Source organism: Rhincodon typus, chromosome 2, assembly GCF_021869965.1.
Source record: "Rhincodon typus isolate 14 chromosome 2, sRhiTyp1.1, whole genome shotgun sequence".
Classification (NCBI taxonomy): Eukaryota; Metazoa; Chordata; class Chondrichthyes; order Orectolobiformes; family Rhincodontidae; genus Rhincodon; species Rhincodon typus.
The window spans coordinates 72,412,903-72,438,418 of NC_063333.1; the positions used below are offsets into that span (position 1 = coordinate 72,412,903).

Here is a 25,516-nt window from a genome sequence, read left to right on the forward strand (position 1 = left end):
CCAGTATTTACTAGCTTTATTGCTAAAAGAAACCAAGAGGCATTAAAACTGCTTGCTCTTCATAAATTAAACAAAATAAAGGTGAAGGTCTCTGGCATACTGCATTACCCTTGAGTTCTTGTCCTTTAGGTAACAGTTATATCCATTCTATGCCAGCAATATTCCTTGACCTCTGAGATACATTATTGCTTAAGCTTAATGGTAATGGTTGAAGATTTGTTAAATCAGAGGTGGAAGCTCCTTGAATTAAAACAATAAAATTGAGTTGACTCAACTTGGAACAAATGGGTTACAAGTTTTATGATATCTGGAGAACCAAACTAAAAGTGCCCACCATTACCTATCTTATTTGACTATGCGAGACGTTTGATGCCATATTTCATAACACAAGAAGTGTCAGAGATCCAAGCATCCCTGACACATTTATGCTGCAAGCTTGAGAAACATGTTTGATTCGGCCACCAAATGTAAGCAGGAGAAGGAAAGAACTGGAAGTGGCAGGTGAAGGATCAGTGCAGAGCTGCCTAAGGTTGCAGTTAGAAGAATTCCTTGATTGTGTGGAGAAACAAAGTTTGTTATTTTTGAATACTACTGAGATATACTGAAGATACTCTAGTGCCCATCCAACTCCACATGAGCATTGGGATGAATTTTAATATGCCAGGATGAGTAGGTGTATTTGCAGGCAGCTGTTTAAAATGCCAGAAACTAGCAGAAGCAGGTAGTGTTTGTACTTGAGTGCATTCTTCAGTGCATGGGAAGCCCCCTTGTGTTAGGGCATGTCTGACATTTAGATTTATTAAAAGTTCATGAACTGCAATTTAAATAATGGCTTTTGTCTTTACTTCTGAGCATGTGGGCTTCTTGTACTCCCTGGAACTTGTCAGATTGGAAAAAATGTGAAAGATGACGATACCTGTCCTCCACCATCTCTGCAGGTGACAGCCAAAGCAATCTTTAAATACTGAGAATATAATATCTGCTTCCGTGGTTAATTGAAGTGCTTTTGCTCACAAGACTTGGTCTGCTGCATTGGAGTGATTGTCAAGACTTTAGAGGTTATTTTTGCTACTTTCTGTCGTGCTTTTGCAGTCTTCTGCTAATAACCTTCGCAGCAGCATTGGCGCTACTTATGTAGCTATACCTTGGATCTATGATGGGAATCAGGAGAAGCAAAAGCAAAAGCGTGCTCCTCAACTACTGTTGCACCACAAGGTAGAGCACCTGCTTGTAGGAGGCACTATTCCCAATATAGGATACATAGGCAGAAGCATAGCTTTCTGGCTACGACTGTAATCTAGTGCCTCAGCGGACTATGACTTTTCCGTCAGGTAATTGCTGATATTTGCTACGTCTTAAAAGCTGAGGGCCAAGTGAGTGTGTGTTTCCTTATGTCGTCAAGGTCACAACAGCAAACCATTTCCTTACCTTCTCATTCTTCCGGGAACTGCAGGATATGGAATCATAGAATGGTTATGAATGAAGTCTGTTTAACAGTTCAAATTCATTCTTCTCTCTGCAAGACTAATCCAGCTAATTCCACTACTCTACCCTTTCTAGTTTTCCTGCAAAAGTTCTTAATACATTCCTCTTTGAAAGCCATAATTAGATCTGCTTCCACGATCCTTTTCAGGCAGTGCATTCCAGATCATGACCATTTGCTACAGAAAATAAACTTCTTCATGTACCATTGTCTCTTTCACCAACATTTTAAATCTGTGTTTTATAGTTCTTGATACTCTGCCACATGGGAACAGTTTCTCTTTTTTTCCCACTCTATCCAGACCTGATAATTTTGAACACTGTTGTCGTCTCCTCTCAATCTTCTCTACTAAAAGAAAACAACTCCAATTTCTCCAAAATATGTGTGTAACTGAAGTCCCTGGTCCCTGGAACAATTTTGGTGTTGCTTGTCTGTATCCCCTACAAGGATTTCATGTTCTTCCTCCAGTGTGCTGTCCAAAATTGAACATAATACTCTAGTCAAGGCCAAGCCATGCAGTGAATTGCTTTACAGAGCTTCATTGTAACTTCTTTGATTTTGTAGTATGTAGGCTAGATTTAATGTTTCCTGTCAACAAATTTGAAGTCTACTGGCCTTATTAAATCTAGGTGGCTTGCCTGCTGCCTAACCACCTGGTTGTCCCTGTGCCTCACTACTTTCGTAGGTAGTCTGGTGGCATGCCAGCAGTTAGTGTCTACTTAAATACCTGATCCCACCACTGCAGGGATTTAAGTGGCAATAGCATAAATCTCACACTAGCAATCAGCCAGCAAGTTTCCCTGTGTAGACTGATAGCATGCAGGGTGTTGATTCCTTTTGTAATGGACTGCTTGGACTGAAGGCCTTAGGCGGCTCTACTTACCATGGCCTCTTAGACACCAGCCTTCAGTTCCCTCTCCGCTGCTTCCAAGATCCTCCCAGTCTGGCAGCTGACAAGAATCCATCCAAACACTGCCCAAACCTAATACAAAGCGAAATGCTAGAATTCTCCCAGCCCCCGATTGACCAGTAGCCCTCTGAGGGAGGGCTCCCTGATCAAGTCCTTCCTCCAACCTTCTAGCAGCCAATTAGTTGTTAAATGGCTGCAGGACACCTAGTGTAGCCTTTGGTGGGCTCTCACCTAACTTTGACAGAGAATCTGACATCTTGTGCAATTCAGCCTTATTTCTCCATTTTTACAAGCCCAAGATTCTCAGCCTGTGCTGCAAGTTTGAACAATTTGTGCACATATATACCCCCAAATCTCCCTTTTAGAATTATGTACTTAATAATTGCTCTCTTCCTTTTACCTAGCAATATATATCATTTTTGCCATCTGTGTCCTCTCAGTCTATCATTATTCACAATATTGATCATTACTGTTCTAAGTTCTGTTGACAAAATATGTCAGTTTTGAAAATGCCTCCTATAGCCAAGTCCGTAATATATATCAAACACAGTGGACCTAGTACTGACTCTGCTGTATACCTTCTCTTGGTCCAAATACGAATAATTCTTCACTATTCCCTGTTTCATCTCAAAGAGCCAACTTTGTATCCAAGCTCAATATACACAGACACCACATTAATGACACTACTCACATCAGCGATAGACAGCATGGTTTTGTACGGGAGAGGTCGTGCCTCACTAACTTGATTGAGTTTTTTGAGGACGTGACAAAGATGATTGAGGGAAAAGTGGTTGATGCTGTCTTCATGAACTTCAGTAAAGCCTTTGACAAGGTCCCTTTTGGCAATCTGGTAGAAAAGGTGAAGTCACATGGTATCGGGGTGAGCTGGCCAGATGGACACAGAATTGGCTTACCCATAGGAGACAGAGGGTAGCAGTGGAAGGATGCTTTTCAGAATGGAGGGCTGTGACTAGTGGTGTTCCACAGGGATCAGTGCTGGGACCTCTGCTATTCATGATCTACACAAATGATTTGGAGGAAAATGTAGCTGGTCTAATTGGTAAGTTTAAAGATGATACAAAAATTGGTGGAGTTGCGGATAGTGAGGAGGATTGTCAGAGGATACAGCAGGATATAGATCAGTTGGAGGCATGGGCAGAAAAATGGCAGATGGAGTTTAATCCTGACAAATGTGAGGCGATGCATTTTGGAAGGTTAAGTACAGGTGGAAATTATAGTGAATAGCAGAACCCTTAGGAGTGTTGATATGCAGAGGGTTCTGGGTGTGCAGGTCCACAGATCATTGAAGGTGGCAGTGCAGGTAGATAAGGTAGTGAAAAAGGCTTTTGGTATGCTTACCTTCATGGAGGGGGGGGGAGCGGCTCGGGCATTGATTATAAGGATAGACAAGTTTTACTTCAGCTTTATAGAACTTTAGTTAGGCTACACTTGCAATATTGCATACACTTCTGGTCACCACACTACTAGAAGGATGTGGATGCTTTGACGAGGATACAGAAAAGGTTTACCAGGATGTTGCCTGGTATGGGGGATTTTAGCTATGAAGAAAGGTTGGCTAGACTGGGTCTGTTGGGCGACCTAATAGAAGTTCACAAGATTGTGAATGGCATGGATAGAGTGGAAAGTATGAGGCTTTTTCCCAGGGTCAGAGGTCAATTACTAGGGGACACAGCTTCAAAGTGCAAGGTGGGGGGGTGCGGGGAAGTTTAAAAGAGATCTGGGAGGCATGTTTTCCATACAAATGGTGGTGAGTGCCTGGAACGTGTTGCCAGAGGAGGTGGTGGAAGAAGATGTAATAGCAGCGTACAAGAATCACCTGGACGAATATGTGAATAGGAAGGGAATAGAGGGATACGGATCCTTTAAGTGAAGATAGTTTAAGTATTGAAGGGCAAAATGTGGCTGTGCAGGCTTGGAGGTCTGAATGGCCTGTGCCTTTGCTGTATTGTTCTTTGTTCTCTCTGTTATCCTTCCCTGTAACTTCAGTGAAAACACAATCAAGTTAGTCAAATATAAATTGACTTTTAACAGGTTAATGATGGCTTCCTTAATTGGCCAAGACTTTTAATTTTGTGATGGCTTATTGTTTCTAAAAGCTTTCCCATCACTGAGGTTAAACTGGCTGACCTTTGCTGGGATTATTGTCAGTCCTTTTAGTACAATGGTTTAGTAGACAATTTTCCTGTCATCTAGCATCAGTCCCATATCTACAGAGGATTGGAAGATTATGAAATATATCTCCACAACTTCCACTTGCTGTCTCCTGCAGCATTCTCAAATGCATTTTCTTCTCTTAATAACTAATCAACTAGAAGCGCAGCCAGACTTTCCAGCACCTTCTGTTTGCTAATTTTTGGAACATCTGGTAGCTCAACTACCTCTCCCGTGCTTTGAGTTAGGCAGCATTTTCTGCCTTCACAAACCTAGATACAAACCTTTGCCTCCAAGTGTAGCTCCTCTTTGTAGGCCCGAGTTGGTCCTAGCCATTACATGCTTGTAGAAAATGTTTGGACTTTCCTTTATTTGCTGCCAGTCTCTTCTATGCTCTGCTTTATTTATTTATTCAATTTATCACCGAATATTCTATATTTGGCTGAATTATTACATGTTATCAAGCTGAAATCTGGTATACCTGTCTTTTTTCTGTATAATTTTACTTTCTATCTTGTTATATCTCGCTGCGGTGAAGGGCTAGATGTCAAGCCCTGCTTGACCTGGAGTTGTCACAAAAGTTCAAGATTTTGAAAAGTATGTCTAATTCCCCAATTTGCATATCAATTAGACCCAGGTTGACAGAAAGTACAGACCAGGTTTTTCTACTTAATGATTTTATTATAAATAAATACTTTAACTACAGGTACACAATTATGAATCATTAGCAAATAACCTTTACTAGTTAAAACTTTCATCCTTAGAGATACACATATCTGTAAACAGAGGGAAAAGACATGGATATTATGTGTGGAGGGAAGGACTGGGCAAGCAGATCAGTGGTTCCTGTTCATGGGATTGTTGATGTATTTCTTATGGTTCTTGTGCTGGTCAGAATGCTGCTTCTCTGTTTTCTTTCTTGGGAGTTTTCATAGGTTTGCAGGAGACCAGTTCACACTTGTAGACAGGTCTCTCATTTGTTAGTTATAACTTACTGCTTGCAGCAACCACTGGAAGAAAAGTACTGGCTTTCTTCAGGCTTAGAGTAGTTCTTACTGCGAAAAACAGAGAGCTCCTGCACTGATGAAGTTCTGAAGGCTTCTTCCTATCTTGTTCCCAGCTCCAAATTGTTCAGCTATCAGAGAACCAGCCATGTAGTTTTTGGCTGTCTAGACACCTGATTTTTGGTTTGAGGTAGTTGATGGAATAGAGTTGGGTCAGAAGAACTGAGGAGGCTTCCTGAGGTAGGGGCCAGAATGCTGCTTCAAAGAGTTGGTGATAAGAAATGTCTTAAAGGTGAAAGGAGTGATACTGAGGCAGAAAGGCACCTGAAGGCATGACCACCAGTGGTGTAGTAATTAGTACTAACAATATTAAAGAGGCTAGAATTAGGTGAGTATACATATATTTTGGTGGGTTACCTTGGAAGGAGGTTTTGGAGAAAGGGAGAGCAGCACCAGATTGACTTGAAAACAAGAATGTGAATTTAAAAATTGAGGCATAGGTTGACTGGGAGTTTCTATAGGTAAATGGAGATGTCTACTTTAAATTGTTGATTGCTTCGCCGAGCTGACTAGTTTTCATGCAAATGTTTAGTCTCCCTACTAGGTGACATTGTCAGTGCTGCGTAGCCTCTGTTGAAGCGCTGTTGTTCTGTCCTGCTCTGAATTTATATGGTCTGGCCTGTCATGGTGGGCAGTCTAGGTTTCTGGTTTTGTACCATAATGGTATGTCGATAGAGTCTACTTCATCATGTTTGTTTATTGCATCGGTGGTTGAAAACCAGGCCTGCAGGAATTCTTGTGCTTGTCTTTGTTTTGCTTGTCCTAATACTGTAACTTTGTCCCAGTTAAATTGATGTCCTTCTATGTCGGAGTGTATTGAAATGAGGGAGAGTTGGTCGTGCTGTTTTGCTGCGAGTTGGTGTACATGTATCCTTGTGGTGAGTTTCCTGCCTGTCTGTCCTATGTAGTGTTTCTATCAGTTGCTGCGCAGTATTTTACATAACACATTTGTCCTGCTCATTGTGGGTATGGGGTCTTTCGTCTTTGAGAGTAACTGGCGAAGTGTGGCCGTTGGTTTGTGTGCTATCCTTATTCCAGAAGGTCTTGGAGTCTTGTAGTCAGTTCTGATGTGTTTTAATATAGGTTAGGGTGGCCAGTGTGTTTGGGTGTATAGTGTCTTCTTGATGATGTTTGTTTGCCAGGCATCGGTGGATGAAGCTGTTAGGATAACCATTGTTTGCAAAGACTCTGTATAGGTGTTCCTCTTCATTTTTGCACCGTGCTGGGGTATTGGAGTGAGTTATCGCTCGTTTAAACAGCTCTGTTTGTGGATGCTGGTGTGGTTACTGTTGTAATTCAGGATTTGGTCTGTGTGTAGTCTTTCTGTGTATGCTGGTAAGGAATTCTCCGTTGTTCATTTGTTCCACCATTACATGTAGAAACGGGAGTTGTTTTGTTGTTCTCCTCTTCCCTGGTGAACTTGATCCTGGTGAATAAGGTGGTGTGTTTCTTCGAAGTTTGCTCTAACCAATAGTTTACGCTAGGGGAGGGCTGAGCATTCCAGTCTTTACATAACAGCTTCCGCTATGAGCCCTGAGATGGATGAACCCATTCCTGGAGGTGTGGTTTTCAACCGATGCAATACATAAACATGTTGAAATAGATCCCACTACATACCACTACGATACAAAACCGGAAACAAGGCTGCCCACCATTACAGACCAGACCAGACCAATGTCACCTAGAAGGGAGGTGAAACGTTTGCATGAAAACTAGTCACCTCAGTGAACCAACCAACAGGCCCAACCGCATCTCGAGCTACAGATCTTCATTAAAACATTAAATGTTTGATTTAAGCTGACACCTGGTGGGAACTCAGGATTATTATATTGTCTTTGGATGGTATGAAGGTGATACTGGAGTGCATCAGGAAATTCCCGAATTTTGCCAAAATCAATTAAATGTCAATTTTGGTGAGTTACATGAAGGGTATCTCTCAGTGAGCCCGAACAATTTTTCTCCGTTCACCTTTGTTATATGACTGTGAGATGGAGCAGTAAACGTAAGCCATTCAGCCCATTGTGTCTGCTCCACATTCAACGAGATCATGGTTGACCTGACAATCCTTAACTCCACTTTCAGAAACAGAAGTTGCTGGAAAAGCTCACAGGTCTGGCAGCATCTGGGAAGAAAAAATCAGAGTTAACGTTTCGGGTCCAGTGACCCTTCCTCAGAACTGTTTTGAAAAACTTCTGTTTTTGTTCCAGATCTACAGCATCCGCAGTTGTTTCGGTTCTTAACTCCACTTGCCTGCTTTTCCCTAACAACCCTTGATTCCCTCACCGAATATATTCAAGGTTGAGACAGATTTTTAATGATCCAGCCTCAACAGCCCCTCTGTGTTAAAGAATTTCAGAGACTTACAACACTTTGAGAGAAGAAATTCCGTCTCTTTTTCTTTCTGTCTTAAATGTGTGGCCCCTTATTCTGAGATGATGTTCTCTGGTCCTAGACTCTCCCATGAGGGGAAACCGCTTTCCTGCATTCACCCTGTGAAGATTCCTAAGAATCTTGTATGTTTCAACAATGTAATCTTTGTGAAATTCTTTATATTCTGTTTCTGCTGGTGTATAACTGTCAGACTGTTGTATTCCTAATTATAAGAGTTGCTAAAGTATATTCAGAAACAATTTCTACAGTGGTATGTTCCAATCAAACAAGAAAACGGGTAGTGCAAGACCCGATTATCAGGAATAAATGGGTTAAGAGGATCAAGTGTCAGTAATTGAACATTTATATGAGGTTTAAGTGGAATATGAAAAAGGGCAAAAGCAACCCTATGCAATAAGAATTAACTGGGGAATAAATTACTTCAGTTGAATAAGAATGGGTCTGACCCAGATAAATTGAATCAAAGGTTAGAAGGTAAAACAATAACTGAATAATAGGCTTCCCTTAGAGAAGAGGGGTTTTGGATACAGTCCGTATATATAGTATTCCTACAATGGGGAAAGATGGGGCAAACAGATCCAGAGCTGCATGGATGACAGTAGAGATTAAGATGAAGTAAAAGAAGTCAGTTTATGAAAAATGTTCAGTGGATAATACAACTGAAAATCAGGCTGACGATACGAAGTTCATGAAGACTTAGAAAAGCAAGTAGGAGAAGCAAATAAACTTTGAGTGCAAAGTGCTGGCTACCAGAACAGGAAATCCAAAGTTTTCTAGTGACCTATTTATTATTATAGATTGAAAAAAGGAGATGTGCGGCTCATGAGCTCAAAACAAGATTTCACACAGTTGTGGGAACCATTGATGAGATAGGAAGTTAATATGTGCCTATCTTTACCAAGAAAGAATATGCTGTCCAGTTAATTGTGAAGGAGTATTTAGTTCATACCCTTAAAAAAATTTTTAGGATTATTAATGAGGCAGTATTAGATAAACCATTTGTCATTAAAGTTGATAAAATAACAGGGCCAGAAGAGATGCATCTATGGATAGTGAGGGGAATTGAGAGTGGAAATATGAAGGCACTGGCCAAAATTTTTCTGACCAACTATCTAGATGATTCTGAAGCCTTTAAAAACTGGCAGAGGACAACAAAAAAGCAATAAGAGGGGAGAAGATGAAATATAACGGTAAGAAGATTGCAGGTATTTTTAGATACATAACAGATGAGAGAGAGGCAACAGTGGACCTTGGACCACTGAAAAATGAACCTGAAGAAGTACAAAGAAATGATGGGGGAATTTGATAGGTACTTTGCATCAGTCTTCACAGTGGAAGACACCAGTAACATCAAAACAATTAGGGGGAAGAGGGAAGTGTAGCAGTCATCATGAAGGAGAAGGTGATGGGGAAGCTGAAAGGTCTGAAGGTGGATAAATCACCTGAAGAAGGTAAGCGAGGAGATTTGTGGAGATGTTGGTGATAATTTTTCAGGAATTACTGGAGTTAGGGAGGGCTCCAGAGGACTGGACAATGACTAATGTAACACCCTCACTTAAAAAGGGAGGGAGGCAGAAGATGGGAAATTATAGGCCAATTAGCCTGTCCTTGGACATTGGAAAGTTTCTAGAGTCTAATTTAAGGATGAGATTGTGGAGTGTTTGAAACTGCATGGTGAAATCTGGCTGAGTTAGCAATGCTTCATCATGGGACGTCATGCCTGACAGATCTGTTAGACTTCTTTGAGGAGGTAATGTGCAAGTTGGACGAAGAAGAGCCAGTGGACGTGATTATTTGGATTTCCAGAAGGCCTTTGACAAGGTGCCACGCAGGAGGCTGTTAAATACAGTAAGAGCCCTACTGTTGAGCGGAAGGTACTAGCAGTGGGTAGAGATTGGCTGACTGGCAGAAGACAGAGAATGGGGATGAAGAGGTCCCTTTCAGGATGGCAGTTGGTGACTAATGGAGTTCCGCAGGGGCCAGTGTTGGAGCCACAATTATTCATATTGTACAGTAACGATCTGGACAAAGGAACTTAGGACATTGTTGTTATGTTTGCAGGTGACACAAAGACAGGTGGAGGGATAGGTAAGGTTGAGTAAGTGGAGATACTACAGAAGGACTGGGACACCCAAGGAGAGTGGGCAAAGCAATGGCAGATGGAATGCAAATTGGGAAACTGCATTTAAGGACTTTTGTAGGAATATTTGAGGCATAGACTATTTTTTAAATGGGGAAAGGCTTTGGAAATCTGAAGTATAAAGGGAATTAGGAGTCCTAGTTCAGGATCCTCTTAAGGTTAAGATGCAGGTTCAGTTGGAAGTTAGAAAGGTAAATGCAATGTTAGCATTCATTTCAAGTGGACAAGAACACGAGCAGGGATGTACTGCTGAAGCTGTATAAGGTTCTGGTCAGACCACATTTGGAATATTGTGAGCAGTTTTCAGAAGGATGTACTGGCATTGGAGGGATCCAGAGTAGGTTCACAAGAATGATCCTGGGAATGAAGGGCTTGTCACATGAGCAATTGAGGACTCTGGGTCTGTACTTGTTAGAGTGTAGAAGGATGAGGGGGATCTCATTGAAACCTACAGAATACTGAGAGGCTCAGAGTGAATGTGGAGAAGATGTTTTCACTTGTAGGAGATACTAGAGCCCAGGGACACAAACTTAGAGTCAGGAGACGACCCTTTAGAACTGAGACGAGGAGGAATTTCTTCAGTCAGAGGGTGGTGATTCTGTAGAATTCATTGCCGCAGAAGGCTGTGGATGCCAAGTCATTGAGCGTTTGTAAGATGGAAAAGGATAGGTTTTTGATTAGTAAGAATATCAAGGGTTATGAGGAGAAGGCAGGAGACTGTGAGAAACATATCATCCATGACTGAATGCGTGAGCGGATTCGATGGGCTGAATGGCCTAATGCAGCTCCTATATCTTATATATAGAATCATACAGCACAGGAACAGGCCCTTTCCCCCACAATGTCTGTGCCAACCATGATGCCATTCTAAACTAATCCCATTCATCTGCACAAGGTCTATATCCCTCTATTTCTTGCCCATTCATCAGTTTGCCTAAATATCTCTTCAATGTTTCTATTGTGTCTGCTTTAGCCACCTCCACTGGCAGTGTGTTCTAGGCACCCACCAGTCTTTGTGTAATAAAACTTCCTTGCACATCTCGTTTAAACTCCCCCCTCTCAACTTAAACCTATGCTCCTGGTATTTGTCATTTGGAAAAAGACTCCGACTCCCCACCCTATCCATGCCTCTCTTAATTTTATTTACTTCTATCAGATCGTTGCCTTCAGCCTCTGACTCCCTAGTGAAAACAATCCAAGTTTATCCAACCTCTCCTTATAGCTAATACACTTCAATCCAGGCAACCTCCTGATAAACCTCTTTTGCACCATCTCCAAAGCTTCCACATTTTCCCTATAGTGTGGTGACCAGATCTGTCAACAACATTCCAAATGTGGCCTAACTGAAATTTTATACAGCTGCAGCTTAACTTTCCAACTTTTATACTCAGTGCCCCGACTGATGAAGGCAAGCATGTCGTTGTCCTGGATCACAGTGTGTATCCAAACAGTTCATTTCAGGTTCGGGTAAATATAATTAAGAGAAAGCTCGACCATAGCAATTCCCCCCTTGATTGATGGCTCGTCTGGAGGCTTAAGTTTGTTCCTGGCACTGTCGATGATTCTGAGCCAAGGCAAAATCCAGCGTTTTGGAATGAAACTCTCTCTCTCTTATGCAGTGTGACAAATGGCCAGCACCAAGAAAGCAGATACAGAAAGACCGACACAGCTACAGAAAAACAAGTTGCAGGTGCCGTCTTCGTCCCGTAAAGGAATGTTTACAAGACTCCTCCAAGGCCATGCAGCTTCTCAAGTATTGTCAACAATTTTAGCCATTCAGCCCCTCCTATACAATCTATCTTCTCATGCAGCTGTCGAATATCATCATTAACATTTAGCCTTCGGCCCTTCTGATACATTCCACCCCTAATAATATTTGACAGCACGTTACAGTTGCAAATGCAGATGCAAATCAGCGACAGCCACGCAAGAACGTATAATAAGAGTATGTAACCTGCACTAGAAGATTAAAACTGCAATGAAAATAACTAGCATCAAAACAAAGAATACAGCAATAGGGTATATCATCAAATTAGTGATCGCAGTGGTCTTTGGGGACTGACCCTTTATATATATATATTGCATAATTTGCTCTAAAATTCAGTATATTCCAGACTCAAGTTCCTTAATTTCTGTTTTTGTTTCTATCCTCCAGTTCCCTGTCCACAGATCACCTCACCCAGTAACAGTAAAATAACATCATGCATGGACTCAAAATTTCTCCAACTCTCTTCATCTGTATCCGTCCTGAGAATACTTCTTCAATATATTTCCTCCCTTGCCAATTTTATGAATGATTTGAGTGGTAACAACCTCCAAATGCAGGTACCCCCCTTTTGAGCCACAATATACATGGTAAACACCAGAATACATGCATCATACAAACTCTCAGGATGGGGTATCTGTATGTTATCCAATGGGCCCTTTCACTCAGTCCACTATTACTCCTCCCAGAATCCATATTCTTTCATTTCTGTAACATTTTGACATAATAGCCAGTCACACTTTTCATTTTGATTGCAATTCGTTTTACATCGTTTTCATTAATACTACTTTCATTGTTTTACAGTCAGTTTTTCTATGGATTTTGCGTCAGTCTCTTATCATTTAAATACGCGTTTGTGTTTTTCCAAGCCACGCTAATCCTTTCGTCAAATAGATGTACATGTCAGAGACCTGTTTTTCAGTGCATGTCTTTTTTACCGTCTCATGTTTGTTACCTCCAGGGTAATATTCGCTTTTGCACACTTATATTGGTATCCCAAGACCACGTCACACATTCTTGACACTCTCATGATCTTGTCAGATGATCTATGAAGTTTTACTTATCTCTCCACGTGTGGTCCCGATGCCATGGGTTGTGGCTTGATCACCAATTCAGTTCCCTTAAAAGGACACACACATCACCAAAAGAAAGCTGTCAGTTTTGTGCTCTCGTCTAAACTTCGTTTTTACTACTGTAACATTTTAACCTGAATTATTCAACCCATTATTCTAAGTTTATTTTTGTCTTCTGCCACCAGTCTCCACCCTTGATCAGATTGGCCAATGGGCTGAGGAGTGGCAGAGGAGTATAATTTAGATAAATATGAGGTGTTGCATTTTGGTAGAGCAAACCAGCACAGGAACTATACAGTTAATGGTAGGGAATGATAGGGCTCTGGGGAGTGTTGCTGAACAAGAGACACTTAGGGATGCAGGTGCACAGTTCCTTGAAAGTAGAGTTGCAGGTAGACAGGGTGATGAAGAAGACGTTTAGCATGCTTGCCTTTATTGGTCAGTACATTGAGTATAGGAGTTGGTACGTCATTTGGGGCTGAACAGGACATTGGTGAGGCCACTTTTAAAATATTATGTTCAATTCTGGTCCCCCTGCTGTAGGCAGGATGTTGTTAAACTTGAGAGGGTTCAGAAAAGATTTATAAGAATGTTGCCAGAATGGAGAGTTTGAGTTACAGGGAGATGCTGAATAGGCTGGGGCCTTTTTCACTGGAGCATCAGAGACTGAGGGGTGACGTTTTAGAGGTTTATAAAATCATGAGGTGCATGGATAGAGTGAGTAGTCAGTATCTTTTTCCTGGGGTAGGTTAGTCCAAGACTTGAGGGCATGGTGAGAGGGGAAAGATTTAAAAGGGACCTAAGGGTCAACTTTTCCACACAAAGAATGGTGTGTGTATGGAACGAACTGCCAGAGGAAGTGGTGGAGGTGGGTACAATGACAACATTTAAAGTACATCTGGAGGGGAATATGAATAGGAAAGGTTTAGAGGGATATGGGCCAAATGCTCGCAAATGATACTAGATCAGTGTAGGATATCTGGTCCGCACAGACAAGTTGGACTGAAAGGTCTGTTTCCATGCTATATAACTCTCACACCAAAGCAGTTGAAAACAAATGAATCAGAGATAGTAGGAACTGCAGATGCTGGAGAATCTGAGGTAACAAGGTGTAGAGCTGAACGAACACAGCAGGCCAAGAAGGGTCTAGGCCCGAAACGTCAGCTTTCCTGCTCCTCTGATGCTGCTTGGCCTGCTGTGTTCATCCAGCCCTACACCTTGTTATCTCAAAAACAAATGAATATCTGCTTTGTCATATGCTGCAACGTATGCAGGCTTGGAGCGTCACCACGTTTGACTCTTTTCATTGTAAACGGAGGGAAGAAGTCTTCAGATGATTCTTTTTACATTCACTTCAGCCTGAAAATATGGTATTTTATAAAGGAACACTAATGATGCAATGGGGTATGGAAATTCTGATTGCTGGTTCATGCAAATTTTATTGTAATTGGCAAAGAAATGGCACTATGGTGGAAAAGGTCTTTTGCAGCAAGTGTTTAGGATCTAGAATGCACTGCGTGTGTGGTGGAGGCAGGTTTGATAGAGGAATTGAAGAGGGATTTGGATTATTAACTTAAAAAGAAAAATGTGCAGTGCTACAATGACAAAGCCTAGGAATAGCACTGGATGAATTCTTCATTCAGAGAAATGGCACAGACATGACAGGCCGAGTGGCCTGCTGTTGTAAATGTTCTGTGATTCTGTCAGACTAAAATATATTTACCATTGTGTTATGGATAATCTGAACAATAACTTTTTAGATCCAATAACAAATTGCTAGTAAGCTGACAAAGCAGTCACTTTGATAGTATCATTGTAAGGTTTTTTTGAGGACGTGAAGGGCAGTGAGTCTGTGGATTAATATCTCTGATACATTAATCCCTAGTTTACAGGTTTTACAATTTTAAAATAGAATCAAATTGCATCCAACCTTTTGGACACTTGATTTAGTAATTTAATTTTTATTTACTTAATGAAGTTATTCACATGCACAGTTTCAGTCAAGAGAGAAATCATGATAAGTCATGATAAATCATAATAAGGGCAGTAAGGACCATAAAATCATCAGCTTAATGCGTTTTAAAGTCATTGAATCTTCAAGGCAGTTGAATGTCCTCAGGTGCCAAACCACAATTGACAACATTACTGCGATGCCCAAAAGCATGGTCAATGGGGCTAGATAGATTGTATCTGAAAAGGAGGAAAGAGAAATGGAGTGATTTAAGAATGAAATTCCAGAGCTCTAGCAGTGGTGGAACAATTAAAAATTGGGATGCATGAGAATTTAGAACTATATGCATGCAGAAAGCTTGTAGATTTGTGAGGTTGGAGAAAATTCGAGATATAGGGAGAGGCGAAGCCATGGAAGGATTTAAAAACAAGCATAAGAATTTTAAAATTGAGAAATTGCTCAGGTAGGATTTAATGTAGATCAGTGGCATTGTGGGGATCAGCTAATGGGGCTGTATTTGATTCAGGCTACACTCACCAGGATTTTGGATGAACAAGTTGACATCAAGATTAATTGAAATTACTAAATGTTCCAAATTGTTCAAGTAAGTTTGATTTTAAATGGGTTGTAAAAAAGAGAACCAAAGAACAAAAGGTTTGGAAATGGAACTTTCATGTCATATATAACAAGGGTGAAAAAGATAACGAAAATTATGATCTGTATGGTTTTACTCGTACCTCTCAGTTGTCAGGTAAATGATGGGGTAGCTTTGAACGGCCATTCACTTTTTTTCTCTGGCCGTAATGCAAAGCGAGATAAAAAAGGCCGATTGAATATTGTAATTGAAAAATCAAGATCATAGCATGTTCTATTGTATCTATTGTATGATATAGACTCGTCTTATGCTACAATTACTCTTGCATTGCTATTGGAAAACAATCTTGTACAAACTTTCATGTCATGACATACAAACATATATGAAATGGGAGCAGAAGTAGACCATTTGCCTCCTTGAGCCTGTGCCATTCAGTATTCAATAGCTGATCCATTGGTGTTTCAAGTTCAAGATTCCTTTCTACCCTGATAACCTTTGATTCTTTTCCTAACAAGAACCTCTGCCTTAAAAATGTTAAACGACCTACCTCCCTAGTATTTTGAGGCAGAGAGTTCCAAAGTTGCACAGCCCATTGAGACAAAAATATCTCCTCAGCTCTGTCCCAAATGTGTGAGCCCTAATTTTAAATCAGTGCCTGCTAGATTCGTACTGATCCACACAATGAAAAATCGTTTACACGTACGTCTGTCAGGACCACTCAGGATCTTTGTCATCCGTCACTTTTCTAAATTCCACTCGTTCGTTCTATCTATATACGTCTACAGCCTTCTTATGTCTTCTTCACAACATACTTTCCTGCCTATCTTGGTGTCATCTGTGAATGTAGCTACAATGCCTTTGCTGCCTTCATTCATGTCATTGATGTGGTCTGTAAAAGACTGATGTCCCAGTGCAGATCCCTTGCGGTACTGCAGTAGTTGCCTCCTGCCAATCAGACAATAATGCATTTATGCATAACTTTGTGTTCCACCAATGTTCTGTTCATACACAATGTCACCCCTCTATACCATGATTTCCTACTCTGCCAATAACCTTTTATGTGGAATCTTGTCAAATGCCTTCTGGAATTCCAAGTACAGCATGTACACAGACTTCCCTTTATCCACAATGCATATTACTCCTTCAAAAAAATCCACTAAATTGATTAAATATGATTTCCCTTTGAAACCACACTGACTCTTTCTGATTACCTTGAGTTTTTCTAAATGCCCAATCATATCTCTTTAATGACCTATTCTAACACCTTCCCCATAACAGACATCAAGCTAAGTATCTTATAGTTTGGGATACTCTTATACTTTACTGTTTTCTGCCTCCCTCCCTGCTTGAAAAGACGAATTATATTTACTACTTGCCACTCTGATGGAGTTAGTTTGCTCAGTACTACTTCCTTTGTAACTTAAATTTTGCAAACTCCCTCTCTACATCTACTTCCTGATTTACAATTATTACTGGAATGTTTCTAATACGCACTACAGTAAAGACAGAAGCAAAATATTTTTTAATTATCAATTTCTCATCTATAATTAACTCTGTATTCTTATTCTCCAGAGGACCAGCACTTGCTTTACTTGCTGTTTAGCTTTTTAAAAATCTGTTGAAACTGTGAACGTATGAAATAAAAGCAGAAGTAGACCATTTGACCCCTCAAATCTGTTTTGCCATTCAATAAACTGTGTTTTGAATTCCACATTCCCATCTACCCCCAATAACTATTGATCGCCTGCCTAATCAGATACTCTTGCTGTCTCTTTCTGCATTCCTAACTAGCTTCCCAAAGACTTCATTTCTTCCTACTGAATAACATCTTAGTCACTCTCTAAAATTCTGACTAGTTGTCTGATCTATCAGCTATCAGCAGTTATATACTTTTTCCTTCAGCTTTATCTAACTACTTTAGTTAATCATGGATGGTGGGTTGTCCATTTAGAATTTATCTTTTATATTAGGAATGTATTTATGCTGAGTATTCTGAAATGTGAATACTTCTTTTCTCTATTGATCAATCTGCTAGCCAAGAATGCTAGTTCACTTCAGATGACTCAGCTTTCAAGTCCACATAGTTCTCCTTATTTAGATTCAAAATACTTGGCCTGATCCCAGTCTTCTCCCTTTCAAACTGGATGTAAAAATTCAAACATTTTGTGGTTGCTGCTTCCTAGGGGTGCCTTTACTTTAAGGTCTTTAATTAATCTTATTATATTACACAATATTGAGTATTTTATAACCTGCTGTCTGGTCATTTCCAGAATGTGATACGCTAAGAAAATATCTTGAAAGTATTCTATGAATTTATGAGTTTCTTACTTAAAATTCAAAGGGAGAAAATTTGTCAAGGCATGTTATTGAATGTGTGGATCACAACACCACACTCAATCCCATTAAGGCAAGCAGCACATAAATGTTGTGTTGCCTGTTCATCAATGTGTTTGTAGCATGCAGTCTAGAGCAAAGTGCATTGCTGAATGACTGCATACTCAACATTGTGTGTGCATGCATGATTAACCTGTATTCCTTAAAGGCAGCCTCTCCTTTATTTAAGGGAAGATCCACTCAGGTTACAGAGACTGGTTATACAGTCTAATGCTCTTCGTTGCACATAGGTCCATCATGTAGTCATTAAAATCTTTGTACATATGCCTAACAACCAGATGCTCAAACTCTCCCTTCCATAAATATCAATGTTGCCAAACTCACGTCTACTTCTTGAAGATTCTGCACACTTCAGCTATAGCAGGCATGTCATGCAATGCATTAAATATTGATATTCCTCCCTCTTCCTGTAGGGAACATCCGGGAACAGGCACACCAACATACCGTGACCCCTTTGGAAGGGGGTCGATGAGGTGGCATCTCTGACACTATTGAGGATGCACCTTACCAAGTTCCACTTACCGTCAACCTGTTAACTGGATAATTGACTTCTTGCTTCCACCTGAGTCTCGCTACCATCATCCCAAACCTCCCCTTCATGAAGTTTGTTTTCAGATATATAAGGTTTAATGCCTGACTGTCCAATGTGGCCTCAACCTTAAAAATTACAAATGGCATTGGACCTCTGATAAAGGAACACTGTCAATTTATCTAATAGTCAACAATCATGAGCTCCGATGTTGTTACAGTGTATTTATGCAACTGGTACAGATCGGAAAGCTTAGGAATTTATTCAGTGTGGAAGATTTAAGGGTTAATATTCCTTTTAAATATAGTGGTATTTGCATTTAGCATTTAAGCAAGATCAGCTGACTAAGTTTAATTTAAAATCTCAAGTTGATCTGAGGCTTAAACAAGGAAGTTGTCGACTGGGAGCAGCTGCAGTGTAGTTAAGCAGGATAATTCCAACCTACTGATTACCACCCTTTTGGTCTCGATCATCAGCAAAGTGATGGAAGGGATTGTTGAGTGTGTTTTACTAAGTGGCAGCTGCAAAGAAATAACATGCTCACTGTTGCTTGGCTTGGACCACTCAGTACCTGACCTCATTACAGCCTTGGTTCAAACGAACTCCAGCAGTGAGGTGAGAGTGAGTGTCTTTGGCTTAGGCAGCATTTGAATGAATCAGGTATTAAACAGCTCTAGCAAAATTGGTGTCAGTGGGAATCAAGTGGAAGACTGTCCCCAGATTGGAGTCAAGCCTAGGCCAAAGAAAGATGGTTGTAGTTCTTGGACGTCAGTCATTTCAGCTCCAGGGCATCCAGTAATTCCTCAAGATAGTGTCCTTGGCCTAACCGCCTTCAGCACAGACCTTTCCTCTGGAGATGTTCACAGATTATTCCTTTCTATACATTCATGAGATGCGGGCTAAGATTTCGTGCCTATCATTAGTTGTCTTTAAGGTGATGGTGAGCTACTTTCTTAAACTCTTACAGATTTGATGTAGGCACACCCACAATGTTTTTAGGAAGGATGTTCGAGGATTTTGACCAAGAGACAGTAAAGAAATGGAATACTTCCAAGTCAGGGTGGTCAGTGGCTTGGAGGGGAGTTTGCAGTTGGTGATGTTCACATGTATCTGCTGATCTTGTCCTTCTGGATGGCAGTGGTCATTGATTTGAAAGGTGCTGTCTAAATTAATCTCTAGAGTGCATCTGGATACTGCTGTGACTGTGCATTAGTCATGGGGGAAGTGAATCTTTTGTGGAATTGTGTCAATCAAAAATATTGTTTTATTCTGATTTCTGTCAGGCTTCATCAGTATTATTTGAGCTCATTTATCACACTTCTGATCTGTGCCTTGTAGATGCAGTAGATTTGTGACTCTGGGAGAGGTTCCTCAGCCATACAGAGATGATAGTTGAGGAGGACCTTGGCAATGTCTTTACCAATGGCCAACAGTAGGGAGACTCCCCTATAGTTATCACAGTCAGACTTGTTCCTTTTTTTTATTGAAAATGCTCATGACTGTAGCATCTTGGAGCTCTCCCAGGGTGCTCTTCTCCTAGATGAGGCAGACAGGAGCATGTAGCTGCACCAAGAGCTCTTTCCCTCTGCACTTCAGTGCCTCAGCGGGGATACTGTCTGTTCTAGCATTCTTGTTATTGTTAAGCTGATGGACAGTCCTCTCCACTTCATGCAGGCCTGGGGTGATGCTGAGCTTGTGGTGTGTAACATGCCGTGTGGTGTATCCAAGGTTTATTTTCTATTCATTTGTGGGATGTGGGCGTTGCTGGCTGGCTAGCATTTCTTGTCCTTAAGAAGGTGTGGTGAGCTGCCTTCTTGAACCGCTGCAGTCCTCCTGTTGTAGGTTGATCCACAATGCTATTAGGGATGGAATTCCAGGATTTTGACCCAGTAACAGTGAAGGAACAGCGATATATTTCCAAGTCAGGATGGTGAGTGGCTTAGAAGGAAACTTGAAGGTGGCGGTGTTCCCATATGTCTGCTGCCCTTGTTCTTCTAGACAGAAGTGGTCGTGGTTTGGAAAGTGCTCTCTGAGAATCTTTGGTGAATTTCTGCAGTGCATCTTGTAGATAGTACACACTGCTGCTACTGAGCATCGGTGGTGGAGGGAGTGGATACTTGTGAATGTAGTGCCAATCAAGCGGGCTGTTTTGTCCTGGATGGTGTCAAGCTTCTTGAGTGTTGTTGGGGCTGCACTCATCCAGGCAAGTGGGGAGTATTCCATCATACTCCAGACTTGATGGTGAATGGTGGTCAGGCTTTGAGGGGTCAGGAGGTGAGTTACTCGCTGCAGTATTCCTAGTTTCTGATCTGCTCTTGTAGCCACTGTGTTTATATGGTGAGCCCAGTTGAGTCTCTGGTCAATGATAACACATAGGATGTTGATAGTGGGGGATTCAGTGATGGTAACACCATTGAATGTCAAGGTATGGTGGTTAAATTGTCTCATATTGGTTATAGTCAAAGCCTGGCATTTGTGTGGTGTGAATGTTACTTGCCACTTGTCAGCCCAAGCCTGGAAATTATCCAGCTCTTGTTGCATTTGAACATGGACCGCTTCAGTATCTGAGGAGTCACAAATGGTACTGACCATTGTGCAGTCATCATTGAATATCCCCAGTTCTGACCTTATGATAGAGAGAAGGTCATTGATGAAGCAGCTGAAGATGGTTGGTCCTATGACAGTACCCTGAGGAACTCCTGCAGAGATGTCCTGGAGCTGAGATGATTGACCTCCAACAACTATGACCATCTTTCTATGTGTCAGGTATGACCCCAACCACCAGAGAGTTTGCCCCCTGATACCCATTGATTCCAGTTTTACTAGGGCTCCTTGATGCCACACTTGATCAAATGCAGCCTTGATATCAAGGGCTATCACTCTCGCCTCACCTCTGGAATTCAGCTCTTTTGTCCATGTTGAACCAAGGCTGTAATGAGGTCAGGAGCTGAGTGGCCCTGGTGGAACCCAAACTAGGCGTCACTGAGCAGGTTATTTCTGAGCAGGTGCTGCTTGATAGCACTGTTGATGAGACCTTCCATCACTTTACTGATGATTGAGAGTAGACTGGTGGGGCAGTAATTGGCCAGGTTGGATTTGTCCTGCTTTTTGTAAACAGGACATAATTGGGAAATTTTCCACATTGTCTGGTAGATACCAGTGTTGTAACTGTATTGGAACAGCTTGACTAGGGGAGCGGCAAGTTCTGAAGGACAAGTCTTCAGTACTATTGCCGGAATGTTGTCAGGACCTGTAGCCTTAGCAGTATCCAGTGCCTGTAACCGTTTTTTGATATTACGTGGAGTGAATCAAATTGTTTGAAGACTGGTAGCTATAATTTGTAATATTGCTGCGAATGCTTCAGCCTTATCTTTTGCACTGATGTGCTGGGTTCTTCCGTCATTGAGCATGGGGATATTTGTGGATCCTCCTCCTCCAGTGAGTTGTTTAATTTCCCATCACTATTCACGACTGGATGTGGCAGGACTGCAGAGCTTACTTCTGATCCGTAGGTTGTGGGCTCGCTTAGCTCTGTCTATCTCTTGCTGCATTTGCTGTTTGGCGTGCAAATAGTCCTGTTTGGTGGCTGCACTAGGTTGATACCTCAACTTCAGGTGTGCCTGGTGCTGTTCCTGGCATGCTCTCCCGCACTGTCCATCAAAGTTGCTCAGATTGATGACAGAGCCCTGAGAGTGTGGCTTTTGGCCACGGAGGGGCACAACAGATGATTTTCACTGTGCGACAGGTGCAGGACAGATGCAGAGAAAAGAATTTACACCTGTATATGGCCTTCTTTGACCTTACAAAGGCTTGTGACACAGTCAGTCGTGAAGCATTATGGGGTGTCTTTCTCCACTTTGGTTGAACCATGACGTTTGTCACCATCTTTCGTCTGCCCTATGACGATAAGGAAGTTGTGGTAATGACAAATGGCTCCACCACCCATCCATTATTCGTTTGGACTGGTGTCAAGCAGGCTGCGTCATCACCCAACACTGTTCTCGATCTAACTCACTGCGCTGCTTCACCTCTCCGCCAACAAGCTCCCTGCTGGAGTGGAGCTAACTTACAAAACCTGAGGGAAATTATTCAACCGCCACCGCTTTGAAGCCAGAACCAAAGTCAAACCAGTCAGTGTCATTGAGCTGCAGTACGCAGACGATGTTTGCGTATATGGAATCTTGGAAGATGTACTCCAGGCCATCGTCAGCACCTTTTATGGAGGCATATGAGAACATCAGTCTCACCCTGAACATCTACAAGACAAGGTCTTCAACCAACCTGGCCCGGCATTGTTGAGCAAAACCCCCAAACATCAAAGTCCACAGGGAGACATTGGACAATGTTGATCACTTCCAGTACCTTAGCAGTGTCCTGTCGGCCAAAGTAGCTGTTGAGGAAGAGATTCAGCACCACCTCCAGCATGCTAGCATAGCCTTCAGCCGCCTGAGGAAAAGGTGTTTGGGGACGTCAATCTCAGATCCAACACCAAGATCATGGTTTACAGAGCTGTGATGGTTTCTGTCCTCCTGTATGACTCTGACATGGGGACTGTCTACAGCAGACACCTCAAGGCGCCGGAGCAGTACCACCAACGCTGGCTGTGCAAGATCCTGCGAATCTGTTGGGAAGAAAGATGCACCAACACCAGCATCCTCGATGAGGCCAACATCCCCAGCATCGTGGCACTGACCACCCTTGATCGGCTACAATGAGCTGAGCACATCATCAGCATGACTGACACGCAGGTGCTGTACTCTCAGCTTTGAAACAGCAGGTGAGCCCCAGGTAGACAGAGGAGCGCTTCAGTGATAGCCTCACTGGCAAAGTGCAGCATTCCCATAAACATCTGGGAATCATTGGCCCAAGATCATCCAAAGTGGAGAAGGAGCATCCAGGACGACGTTGAGTGCTTCGAGATTTGCCTTCAGGTAAAAGCGGAAGCCAGTGGAAACCAGGGAATTGAGCACGCTGCCACACCAACGCCCCACCTTACCCCTTTGTGTGACTACCTTCTGTCCCAAGTGTAACAGAGCTTGCATTAGCCACATCAGTCTGTACAGCCACCTGTGGACTTGCCCTGAGAGTGGAAGAGAGTTATCCTCGTCAGCGAGGGACTGCGAATGGATGAGATGGTTTACAGACTTTGTGGGAGTGAGGAGGTGGGTTACTCACCATTCTTGACCTCTGAGTTGCTCTTGTAGTCAGATTATTTATGTGCTAATTCACTTAAGATTTTGGGTCAGTTGGAACCACTAGGATAAAGAACAAGGATAGCAGACACACAGGACCACTACTACCTGAACGTTCCAAACCACTGACCGTCCTGATTTGGAATAATTTCACTGTTTCACTGTTTCTGGATCAAAATCCTGGACCTCTCTTCTGAACAGCAGTGTGGGTGTATCTACACCAAATAAACTGCAGTAGTTCAAGAAGGCAGTTCATGCACATCATGACTTTCTTGACGGTGATTGTGGATGAGCTACTAATACTGGCCTTGACAGTGATAACTCGCATGTGATGATAGGTAAAACAAACAACTGTAGAGAAAAAAATCTGATGTTTCGGGCCTAGACTCTTCTTCAGAAAATTTTCTGCAGAAGGGTCTAGGCCCGAAATGTCAGCTTTCCTGCTCCTCTGATGCTGCTTGGCCTGCTGTTTTCATCCAGTTCTACACCTTGTTATCTAAGATTCTCCAGCATCTGCAGTTCCTACTATCTGTGAACTGTAGTGAAAAATGGGCAAGGAAGAAGTGTATAATATGTAATATGGAAGTGTAGAAATTAGAATGACTTTAGAAGTTAAAGCCTCCATATGTAATGCCATGTATTAATGACATTTTTTTTCAGTATGCAACTATTGAGAAGAATGGGGAGCGATACATGTCACCTGATGACTTTGTCAGAAGATTTTTGAATTTACATAATGGCATGGAATCTAATCCTGAGACAGTGAAGTTACTTGTAGGTGCGGTGAATCAGTCAAAAACTGGGTAAGTATATTCCTTCTGGCAAATATCATGCTGCTCCTCTTAATACATATTGACATGTTCATCATTACTGTCCCCTTGTAGATTGATAACTTGTAAAGAGATATGAATTTCCCAGTAATCAACAAAAAGAATTGTATATCAGGATTTCACATGTTAAAATATTACTGTAACAAACTGAAAGCATCACCATTTAAATATTACATAACAAACAACTAGCATACCAAACTACAGAAAAAGTAATTCCAGATTATATAATTAATTCAACTCATAATACTGTATGATCTGTATGCTACGCTATACTCTCAGTAGGTATGTGAGTATGTAGGTATGACTCAATGAGTCTTGTGCTGTTCCTGGCTTTACAGTTGGTTCTTTAATCCTTGTCACAGCAAGGCAAGTTTTCTAGTGTCCTTTGCAAGTCACTTTTGAGTATCCTTAAACTGCCCACTTTGGTCACTCAGACCAGCTATCCTAACCCTAACTTGCACTTAATGTTCTCGAAGTCTTGGCCTGGGACTCTTGCTCCAGTTTAAGAAAATCACACGGGTCAGTCTCCTGGCAGAGGTTGGAGTGATCTCAACATCCTTTATTCAGGAGCCTTCTTAAAATCAGGAAACAGTTTAAAAAAAATTATAAGTCTTGGGATCTGTAGCATCATTCCAATTTTTCAATCCTTTTATGAAAAGCTTCTAGGAATGCTACAGCTGAGAAGAAATGCACTCAACCATTTTGTTTCCTTGCTGAGACATCCTAAAACTAGTCTCATTGTCTGGACCTTCTGCATAGTCTTGTACCTTCCTCTGCTTCAAGTATTTGTGCAACTTGCTTTCTGTCTTTCACTGCAACTGCTATCTGGCCATGTGTTATGTCTCCTATTCTCTAGTGCAAAGCAGAGTCAGCTGTTTGGTAGCTCTAGTGAATTATACCAATCCTGTGCTCAAACTCCCCTTTGGAAAGGAGCAGTCAAGCGAGCTGTCTTTCCTTGATGACCTATTTGAGAAATTGGCCAGGGATTCTCGATTTATTAAAAACAAAAAGAACTTAGGATGCTGTA

At 41.7% G+C, this 25,516-nt stretch overlaps 1 protein-coding gene across 3 annotated transcripts in view; it reads left to right on the plus strand.

Moving 5' to 3' along the window:
• LOC109919150 (calcium-binding mitochondrial carrier protein Aralar2) overlaps positions 1-25,516 on the plus strand; it is a 222,699-nt gene that overhangs the window by 37,438 nt on the left and 159,745 nt on the right. For all 3 annotated transcript variants that reach the window (XM_048617775.1, XM_048617779.1, XM_048617785.1), the window contains exon 2: positions 24,320-24,462. In XM_048617775.1, coding sequence (XP_048473732.1) covers positions 24,320-24,462 — 143 coding nt within the window. The remainder of the gene's footprint in view (positions 1-24,319; positions 24,463-25,516) is intronic.